The sequence below is a fragment of the Hyaloscypha bicolor genome, assembly GCF_002865645.1.
Source record: "Hyaloscypha bicolor E unplaced genomic scaffold K444scaffold_10, whole genome shotgun sequence".
NCBI classification, from domain to species: domain Eukaryota; kingdom Fungi; phylum Ascomycota; class Leotiomycetes; order Helotiales; family Hyaloscyphaceae; genus Hyaloscypha; species Hyaloscypha bicolor.
The window spans coordinates 2,825,484-2,836,298 of NW_020194512.1; the positions used below are offsets into that span (position 1 = coordinate 2,825,484).

Genomic DNA, 10,815 nt, shown 5'->3' on the forward strand with positions numbered 1-10,815 from the left:
TCTTTTTAGAAATATATTTCTTAAAAATATAAAAGAATATAATACTAGAAATAAACTTAACTAGAATAGCTTTTATTTTCTTATATTTCTTGGTTTTCTTATATATAGCCTTAATTTACTAATTATTAGTAATATAATACTAAATAAAGCAAATAGTATTAATAGAATAATTATTATAATATATATATATACTAATTTCTAAAGCTTTAATAAAAGCTTTTTATTTAGTTTATATTTAATATCTTAAAAACTAATATTATCTTTTATAAATAATTATAAAAAAAAAGTATAAAACTCCTGAAATATTTAATTAAAATATATTTAAAGCTTATTAAAGTTATAATAAATATTCTATATTTTATTAGAGTTAGAATATAGTTCTTTTAAATAGAAATATAGCTTTAAGAATTAATAATACTAATTTAAATTATTTTTATTTATATAAGAGTTAGTTAGGGTAAGAATATTATTTATAAATTTACTAGAAATATAAATAATTTTAAGATTCTTTAAAAAATATAAATTAGTATTTTTTATAGCTTATTTTTAATCTAAACTAGCTAGTTATTAAAAATAGTATAATCTTTAATAAAAAGAATTAAATCTGGAAATTTAGTAATTCTAGTATTTCTAAAAGAAATATAAGATATAGGGGATTTTAGATAAGAATAAATAAGAAATAATTCGGAATTCTTTAAAAAGAAGTTCGAAATAGTTAAAATTATAGAAATAATAAAAATAAATGAAATAGAAGTAACTAAAGCTATTATAAACCGATTTACTATAGCTATATAATATTTAATATTATTCTCGAATTTAGTATTATAAAGTTTAGTATTCTCGAAAAGACTTTTAATATCTTTATAATTTATTTTATATAAAATAATTTTTTTAAGATTTTTTTAGTAGCTAGTAATAATTAAATTAATATCTAAAAGTAAATAATTAGCTTCCTTAGCCCATTTATATAGTTTTTTTTAGTAATAATAAGCTAATTAATATATAGAAGCTTTTTAATAAAAGAAAAAGCCTCTTTTTTTATAAATTTATTTAAAAACTTTCTAGAAATATTAATAGAGTATTTGATTTGGAAAGAGCTATTAATAGAATAACCTAAACTAATAGAAGCCTTAAAAGAAGTTAATATTATTCCGGATTATATAATATTCTAGGAAATTAATTTATTATACTTTTTCTTTTTTATATTCTTTCTAATAGTTTTACTACTAGTATATATATAAGGCCTATAAGGTTATAAAATAGGGCTTAAGAATAATAGGTATTTATTATTCTAGAACTTAATTAAAAAATAGCCTTTATATAAGGTTCTTTATTTTTCGGGATTTTTAAAAGAATTTCTAATATATTACTAATATATATTTATAAATAAATACCTGATTTCTCTAAAAATTCCAAAGCTTTTTGCTTTTATTATTCTAGAATTTATTACTTGTAATTCTAAAGTTCCGTTATTTTAGTAATACCTATATTTCTAATAGTACTAAATTAGTTTATTTGAAATTCTTTATAGAATTAAAAAAAGTAAGCTTTAAATACTATTATAAGTATAATATTTAGGATTTAAAAAGCAAAATAAAAAATCTCTTATAAAAATGATTTAAAGCTAAAAAAGAGAAAACTAGAATATAGGAGGCTATAAGGAAATATATATATTCTATAATATACTAGTTCCGAAAGAACTTAGTCTTCTAAATATTTCTAATATATTTCAAGTATATTTCTTTAGTAAAGTAGTTATATTACGTGTATTTAGAAGGCATCTGGCCAGATATCTCAGATACTAGATATTTGGGAATTATAATAGTAATACTTTTTTAAAGTATATAATTAGAGTATTTTCTTAATTTCTTTTCTAGTAATAAAAGTATTTTTATTTCTTAGAGCTATTTTTACGGGCTTTCTTAAAATAATTTTTAGGTAATTTATATTTTAATATTATAAAGAATTATATAATAATAAAAGTAAAATAAAGAAATAAAAAGAAATAAAGTAATATAAAATATATAATATTATCTAAAATAATAAAATTAGAAATAGTTTAGTAATTAAATTAGAAAAAAGAAATTCAGGTTATAAATAGAAATAGAAAGAGAATTTATAGAAAATAATAGCAAATCTCTTTTCTTAAATAAGATTTTTATATTTTATTATTATAAGTAATTACCTATAATATAATATAGATCTATTTTTATAAGAATCTAGTTTGAGATCCTTAGGAGCTTATTTGGGCTCTCTAGAAATTATTGCCAAAACTTGACAAAAATAAAAATAAAAGGCCCTAGTCTATATCTAGCCTAATTAGAGATTAAATATATGAGTGAGAAGTGGGTACTGCTCAGGGGCTATTCAGGGGCTGCTCAGGTTACTCAGGTTACTCAGGTAAGCTGGGCGAGGAGAGGGTGAGCCGAGGGTGATTAGCGCCTGAGTAGAAGCGGCGAGCTTACTAACCGACCTTGGAACGACGAAAAAAAAAATTGCGCTCGACTACCGAGGTAATGCTACCTACCCGTTCCCTAGAACCGGGAACTGATTATATTACCCAGTCCTACTGCCTACAGTTCCCTGCGGCCCGGAACTGCTCATATGACTAAGTCCGCTACCCCACACCAACGCTGGCGTTGGGAATAGAGCAAAATTCGGCTCCCGCGGCGAGGGCGCGAATTCAGTGCAAAGCGGTGGAGGCACCGGAGGAGTCAAAGTACAAGAAAGTCTTCCCGACTCACTGAATTGAGATGTGGTAAAACCGCCCAGCAGCCACAGCGCGAAGCCCTCTGCGGTTCGACAGCCTTACATTTTGAAAGCCTGACCGTAAATATAACCACCACTCCCAGACTTATTCCAATTCCAACTCAAAATATTCGTTGGGTTTCTCCACCCTAAATTTCTTTTCCTGCACGTTGTTTTTGCAAGATGAAAGATGCAAGACCTCGAAGCTTCTTAAGGGGCTTCAAATACAGAAGCGCTCTCTCCTAACTTAATTTCCTCTCTCAACCCATTCACGTTCTCCTTAACCTCATGAGAACTGATCATAATTTTGTTTACTATAATTGCCAATCTATCATCCCGTTCCCACAATGGGCAACGCATTTTCAGGTCCGGGCACTAACGAGCCCAGTCTCACTAGTCTGTGCGTTCAGGGCATTTTAGTAATATTTCAAAATTTCAAACCTTTAAATTCTTAAGAATTAATTAATGAAATCATACTTTAGTTACTTTACTTTTCAGGCGCCAGACATCAAGTCGTAATTATTTGTTATCGTCTTATAATCATTAAGTGATTTCGTAGACTTTGGTTTTGGCAAGCCTATAAGCGAATTCGCGATGCCTGAATCTGCCTGAAAAATGCTCTGTACGCACAGACTAGTGAGATTGGGCTCGTAACTTCGATACTTGTATAGCGATCGTCACCTCCGCAAATTTTTCTCAGATCCACCTCACCTGGCTCTCAGGTCTAGACCTGCAGAGACCACTTCTCCTCGATTATATCGGTTATAAATAATACGCTGGTACGGGCTCCCAGCTCTAGAGTACTCAAGATACCCTTTCTCGATTAGTGCTCTGGGTAATACCGGCCGTTATGCTAATTGGCCGCTTTTACTTTCCACCTCTATCCGTTCGGAACTCGATCCAGGTTATAACCCGTCTTTTAGGAGATCTAATTAATAGTATATAGTACATATTAATTTGCCAAGAGGTTAATTATTGCCTCCTTAATAAAGCTAAGGGAATTAGCCATAAGTTATAATTGCCTAATAGCCTGGAATTATTTATAAATAATCTCCGAATATCTTTTCTAGAAGCTATTTGTAACGGCAGGAATAGAGCAATGGAACGAGGCTCAAAGATTAATAATTCCAATATCTTAAGGATTTAAAGCTAAGGAGGACAGGAGTGAGGTGTGGCAGTGGATAAGTAGGAATGGCTAAGACCACTGAAACGCCGAGCTTTAGAAGCGAGCTTGGTTTGAACTATAGCTTGGAACCTTAGCTAAAACCAACCCCTTTAGCTGAAACCAATCATGTAATACCAGCCGTTATACTATTACGGTTATATAGATGGCTTATAAAGAAATTGGCTAGAGATATCTACCCCCGATAGGCTTTAAGTAATTATTAAAACGGCCCGAAATAAACCTTAGTAATACAAATATTAAGGTAATTCTTTAAGTAAGTCGAAATATAATAGCAAATCGATCTTGATTTAAGATAGAAATATGAATTACTATTCTAGGTATACTAGGTACTCTCTCTATAGTATATACCCGCACTTGGGTTCTGAAAATAGATAATTAAATATTATATATAATTACTATTATTTTAATACTTTCCTACTATATACTACTAGTCAAGCTTAGTAGAGATATTAGGGTATTTAACTCTTTATTAGATATAGTAGAAGTAATTCTATAGCTCTATAAAACTCTTAGTAACTATTCTTAGATCCTAGATCTTTTTCCCTCTCTCTAATTTTATAGAGATATGGCCTGAAATACTATTTAAAGCAGCCAAACCGGATTCTTAATTCTATTTCCTTCTTCTAATATTGCGGATTAGCCTAGTATTACACCTATAATAGAAATAAATATTATTTTCCGCCCGATAAAATTAATTAATATTACTTCCTTAATTACGAAAAGATTCCCTAAAAGATTATTCTTATTCAGATATACTAAGAGCTTATAGTAATTTCTCTTTTACTTAATTGCCTTTGTAATAGTAGGTTTATATCTTCCCGTATTCTTTCTCTCCTATTTTAACTTAGTAACTCTTGGGTTCGGGTACCGGTATTTGGTATAGATAATTATTACCTTATATTAGTTCCTTAGTTTCTCTTTAAACTATCTTCTTTATTCTCGGATCAAATCTATATAAAAGCTTTGGAATTAGATTATTATTAAGAACTCTTCATTTGCCTTTGTCTTAATCGGGACGATTATCTAGCTTCAAGTTAGATAGGTAAATAATTGTTTTTGTTATATAAAGGTTATTGGGTATAGTAGTAAGGCTTCTGTTAATTTATTCCCTATAAACGCCGAAGATTTGCGGAGACTACGGGTGCTATGGCCGTTGGCTGGTGTTGGCGGCTTATTATTTATACTATTTATGTATTTCTTGGTGTCGAGCGGAGCAGGAGATACTGGGGAGGTGTTGAATAAGGATCCTAAGCAGAGATATAAGGATTTGCTCGTGATCGGGAAATTGCAGAGGCAGATAAAACGGGAGAGGCAGAGGGACTTGGAGAGATTTCGTGGTTTTGGAGTTACGGGAGTATGGAAGGGGCGGTTTGGACGAGAGAGAAGGTTGTTGGGAAGGTTTTCCCTGTGAGGACCAGAGGGGTTGTGGAATTACGGTTGCTGTGGCCAGCGGAGTTGCAACATGGCTTCATTGTGGTCGTAGCCCACCAGGTATCTAGGGAGCGCAGACACAGGAGGATAGTTGGTCGCCGAGTCAGAGCCTTATACCAAAGTCAGAAACAGAGCACTTCTGTCGACAGATATGTATATATGCGTAGATAGAAGCCAGACCGCCCAGTGGAGGAGGTTGCTGGTCACACGAGTGTGATGAAGTGAGGTGCGTTTACTGAGGTAGACGCAGTTCGGAAGACCTTTGTGCTGTTATCGGGTTAGCAGCAGTGCCAACCTAAATTGGGATTGGGGTGGGGGTTGAGCCGAGATGGTAGTGGCAGCAGTGGCAACCTAAATTGGGATTACGGTGGGGTTGACACGCCCAAGCGTACGAGGCACTGGACGTCGCTTACAGCACTCTAAACTGCGGTCAGGTTACCGTTGATAGTATACGGAACGATCTGGCAGAACTCTTCACAAATGCATCCACCGCTGGAGTTGGACAACTCGAATTGAGTCGTTTTAACGCTTCGATTTCTTCAGTATTTACAAGAGCTACGACTAACAATTGTCAGAACATTACTAGTCTTTCCAATGTCAGAGATTTAGTTTGCTAATCCATGTCCTCTCATATAATTGCAGCCCACATGTGACTTTGTGCCTTCCCTGGTCCTGGCCGTGAGAAGCTCGGATCGGGAAAAGGCTCCAAGAAGCAATAGACGGCTGCGAGAGAGCATTTGGGAAGGGGAATCCCCACACCCTAGCAGGCATAGATAGCCTCGCGTTGATATACCAGAGTCAACAGCAGTGGACGAAGGCAGAGGATCTGTTTTTGCAAGTGATACAGACAAGAAAGCGTGTACAAGGGATGGACCATCAAGATACGCTAAACAGCATAGCCAACCTAGCATCAACCTACATATATCAAGGGATGGACCACCAAAATACGCCGAGCAGCATAGATAACCCTGGGTTATCCTACATATATCAAGACCATTCCAATGTAAGGAAGCGAGAGATGATAACAAGTCTAACAAATCGAATAAGAGACAACATCCAGATCGCAGAAGAAGACATGGCCCAGGTTGCAGGGTCATTTAGTGAAGGACTAATGACACTTTTACTAGGCCTGAAAAATGGCAATGTCCCGATTACAAAAGAGGTGGTCATAGCGACAGTTAAGAACAGGGACAATGTCAAGGAGGTGATGGCGCTGCTCCTCGACCAGCGCGCCGACGAAGTCAAGATCACTGAAGAGGTGCTTAAAGAGGCAGCTGGGTACGGGAGAAGGGGCCGGGAGGTGATAGCGCTACTCCTCGACTAGTATAGTGACGAGGTCAAAATTACTGAGGAGGTAGTTATAGCAGCAGCTGGGAACCGATATAGTAGCAAAAAGTTGATGGCGTTGCTCCTGAACCGGCGCGGCAATGAGATCAAGATTACTAAGAAGGTAGTTATAGCAGTAGCTAGGAACCGATATAGTGCTAAAAAGTTAATGGCGCTGCTCCTCGACCGGCGCGGCAACGAAGTCAAGATTACTGAGGAGATGGTTATAGCAGCAGCTAGGAACTGGAGCAAGAGTTAATGGCGCTACTCCTTAACCGGCACGGTAACGAGGTTAAGATCACTGAAGAGACCCTTAAAGAGGTAGCTTCTAATAGGTTTATAAGTTATAAAGTGGTTCAACTACTCCATCGAGCTGTTACCATCAAAGTTACTGTCGGTGTGATTGAGGCAGCTGCTACTAGCAGGAACCAGTCCTTGGTCTTTTAGATCAATGGGATAGCATTGGTAGTGACAAAGAGCGATGGCTTAATACCTCATGCCCCTACAATGCCGCCAAAAATGGAGATGCCGCAACTGTCCGTCAACTTGTCGCTGAACACATACCTCCAGACAAGCGAAATATTCGTGGGGTAACTCCTTTGTGGGGGCGCGTCGGAGTCTGCGTATAAAGAAGTGGTCGAGGTTCTTCTCGCAACGTGCGCTGTCGATGTGAATGTGCGGAGCGCAGGGGAGAAAGTAAAACGCCCCCCACCCCCCGGGGTGTCGATTAGGGGCCAGACAACTTAAATTACAGGTACACCAAAAAATCCAACTTTCCTTTAAGTTCAATTTACAATATAAAGAATTAGTATAATTTTAATATTGTTTCATGTTATAAAAGGTCTAGCTATAAGCTAATAGAATATAATGTTTTTATTATATAATAATTAGTAAATTTAAGAAAGTTTAAAGCAGATAAGATATGTTGAAATTTTTCAGGCCTTAAGAGAGCCTGAAAATTTAGCGATTAAGCACTTGGAACTTATTTGCCTCGTACAGTACACAATAATCGACTCGCTTATCCCACGCCCCAGAACTAGAGCTCTTAGATATAAACTTATACCTATATTAAGAAATCTGATTGGAGAAAAAGGCTTAAGTAAGCACAAGCAACTAATTAGCATTATTAAAACTCTAAAATCCATCGGTATGCCTAATCGACACCTGGGGGGGTGTCGTTTTACTTTTTCCTGGCACCGCCGACCCCTTTTCCTTACCTTCACGTGATATATTTTCGGCAGAACGTCGGGTCCCTTAATCAAGCGACCCACCTCTTCGGGCCCTATTCGTTCCAGCCTCCATCCTCCAAACCAACTCAACACAAGCAACCACGTAGTCCGAACAAGCAATGCTACCGCCGCCGCCAAGCACGCGATGGAACTTGGCTCATCTTATACCCTCCTCCTCTCCCATCAGCACCCGTTTCATCCCCAGGCCGTAGTCACAGTCTCAAAGATTGGGCTGTGTACGTGATGACGTACCGTGTTACGAAGCAGCGTCGAAGCTTTCCCATCTTGTGGGGAACACTCCACTCTTCTTCGTAAAAAGTCCTCGACGGGTATTTTTTTCTTGGTCAGAGAAAGGGATCCAGCCAACGGGATGGAGCGGGTAGGTCTTTCTTTCTATTTCGGTACGGTGTTTGAGATGGGAAATCGGGCTGGCGCTGGTGGGGGCAGCCGTTGTTTGCCGTTTCCCGTGGTTAGGTAGGTGGAGCGGGCTGGTGTATCAGATGGGAGATTTCGATGGGTGGGTGATTCCCTTTCCTTATTTTCCGTACTTTTGAGTTCCGGTTGAGAGGTCTTGGAAGTTTTGGAAGGTACAGTACTTGCTGCAGTTATAGTTGTTACTATCACTGTTGTTCCTGATATCGGTTGAGATACGGACTTCGATTCGAGACTTGAGTACTCGAAGATTGTTTGAACGGGAGAGTTTGGGATTGAGAGGCAGAGAATGAGGGGACGAAGAGCGCTGGCCTATGGGGCTGCGATATGTGCTTCGTGGGGTGGGATTGTTGGTGCGATTGATTTGGACCTCACTTCAACAGGCAAGCGATGAATCTCGTGGGCTCGAAATCGTTTCTGACCGACGGTAGACTCGATCAAAAACGCCGCCGCGACAGTTGCGTTTGGAATGATGAGCTACTATACCGGAAACCACACGGGAGACAACCCAGGAAATCTTCCATCACCATACTACTGGTGGGAAGCTGGCGCTTGCTTTGGCACGATGGTCGAGTACTGGTATTACACAAATGACACATCATACAATCCTAGCGTTACAGCAGCCATCCTTTCCCAAGTTGGTACGAACGAGGACTTCATGCCCACCAACCAGACTAAGACAGAAGGAAACGATGATCAGGGATTTTGGGGAATGACAGCGATGACCGCGGCCGAGGTGAACTATCCGAATCCACCCTCAGACCAGCCGCAATGGCTGGCTCTCGCGCAAGCAGTCTTCAACGACATGGTTGGGAGGTGGGATACTAGTACATGTGAAGGAGGTCTACGCTGGCAGATCTTCACATTCAACACAGGCTACGACTACAAAAACTCGATCGCCAACGGGTGTCTCTTCAACATCGCAGCTCGGCTGGCCCGATACACAGGAAACTCCAGCTATGCTGACTGGGCGGAGAAAACGTGGGATTGGGTCGAAGGGGTCGGGTTGATGAGCGATGATTATTCCGTGTATGACGGGACTTCAGACACAACGAACTGTACGAGCATCGACAAGCTGCAGTTCTCCTACAATCAAGGCATCTACCTTTTCGGCGCAGCAATGATGTACAACTACGTACGTCACTCTTCCCTCCCCCTCCCTACTTTCTAACACAAACCCTAGACAAACGGCTCCTCACTATGGAAGGAACGCGTCCAGGGCCTCCTCAACAACACCAACATCTTCTTCCAAAACGGCATCATGTACGAAGAAGCCTGCGAGCAAGTAAACACAGTCGGAAACTGCGACACCGACCAACAATCCTTCAAAGCCTACCTTTCACGGTGGATGTCCGCAACTACCAAAATCGCGCCCTTCACATCTTCCTACTCCCTCCCTCTCCTCGCCTCCTCCGCCAAAGCCGCCGCGCTCCAATGTTCAGGCGGCACAGACGGAACAACCTGCGGCGAACATTGGACCGACAATTCCACGTATGATGGAAATTATGGGCTGGGGCAGCAGATGAGTGCCCTGAGTGTTATACAGAGTAATCTGATTACGCAGGCGCCGGAGCTGGTCACGAACTCTACTGGAGGCACGAGCGTGGGTAATGCGGCGGCGGGGAGCGGGAGCAGTGATGAGAGCGCAACGGTTATTGCACCTGCGACAGGGGCGGATAGGGCGGGAGCGGGGATTCTGACGACGCTGTGGCTGGCGGGTGTCCTTGGAGGGGTACTTTTTATGGTTACTGGCACGTGAATTAGGAAACTTCCCCCTTCCTGCGCAGCTTTCCTTGTATATTCTGTCTTTGTTGTTGTATATATCACATCTACAGCGGGCGTTCGGTGGGTGCATCTGTATTTTACTTCATGATCAACATTCTACAAATATACACACTTTGTTCGAGCCCCCTCGCCGAGGAGTGATGAGTTCGTCTCGCCTTGCCATCTAGATCTCTTAGATGTGGGCAAAATTGAACTTGAAAAGGATTTTCACGAGCTTGGGAAGAAAGAAGCCTCGGTGTGCTTATCTCGGAGATATCTTCCTTGATGAGAGCGGTGCGGGGAGACGTAACTTGATAAATTCACACGGTACTACGTACACACGGCGACGGGGCTGAAAGAGGGTGAGATCCTGGGGTATAATAGGGCTGATAAGTGGGGTTCGGAGGTTGCTGCCGACAGGCCAAAGCCGTTTGAGCTGTGCCTTGCAGGACCACCGACATTTTTTGCACTCGCTGGAATTCGGCAATTCTTTCATTGCTTTTGGGGCGTTTTGTTATTGAGATGGATTCGGGAATTGAGACTTTGTGGTGCAGCGAAGGTTCGGTATTGCCTAGTGGTACCCACGAGAAAATATCTGATGGTGGGTTGGTTCCACTCTCTCCTTTTGTTGGGAAAGACTAAAACGACCCCCCCCCCGGTGTCGATTTGGGGTGTCGATGGGGGCCACACTAGCCGAAA

General features: G+C 39.6%; 3 protein-coding genes across 3 annotated transcripts; all 3 read left to right on the forward strand.

The window, feature by feature from the left end:
* Window positions 1-6,140: 6,140 nt before the first annotated feature.
* On the forward strand, window positions 6,141-6,296 carry K444DRAFT_483958 (uncharacterized protein; the record flags this gene model as incomplete). The annotated part of the gene is made up of 1 exon (XM_024873064.1): window positions 6,141-6,296. A coding segment is annotated over one exon (156 nt), but the record flags the coding sequence as incomplete, so codon positions are not given.
* Window positions 6,297-6,389: 93 nt separating this feature from the next.
* Window positions 6,390-6,950, forward strand: K444DRAFT_690141 (uncharacterized protein; the record flags this gene model as incomplete). The annotated part of the gene is made up of 2 exons (XM_024887760.1): window positions 6,390-6,643; window positions 6,695-6,950. The coding sequence occupies exons 1-2, from the start codon at window positions 6,441-6,443 to the stop codon at window positions 6,948-6,950; spliced, it is 459 nt and encodes a 152-aa protein (XP_024744361.1). The 5' UTR covers window positions 6,390-6,440.
* Window positions 6,951-8,393: 1,443 nt separating this feature from the next.
* On the forward strand, window positions 8,394-10,259 carry K444DRAFT_579087 (glycoside hydrolase family 76 protein). Its single transcript, XM_024877643.1, has 3 exons — window positions 8,394-8,735; window positions 8,784-9,487; window positions 9,536-10,259. The coding sequence occupies exons 1-3, from the start codon at window positions 8,642-8,644 to the stop codon at window positions 10,109-10,111; spliced, it is 1,374 nt and encodes a 457-aa protein (XP_024744362.1). The 5' UTR covers window positions 8,394-8,641; the 3' UTR covers window positions 10,112-10,259.
* The last annotated feature ends 556 nt before the right edge of the window (window positions 10,260-10,815 follow it).

Excerpts from the sequence above, each read along its gene's own strand:
- K444DRAFT_579087 (XM_024877643.1), top strand. The coding sequence starts at position 8,642 with ATGAGGGGACGAAGAGCGCTGGCCTATGGGGCTGCGATATGTGCTTCG. Across the intron at positions 8,736-8,783 it reads TTTGGACCTCACTTCAACAG|ACTCGATCAAAAACGCCGCC; the intron begins GCAAGCGATGAA and ends GACCGACGGTAG. Across the intron at positions 9,488-9,535 it reads CAGCAATGATGTACAACTAC|ACAAACGGCTCCTCACTATG; the intron begins GTACGTCACTCT and ends CACAAACCCTAG.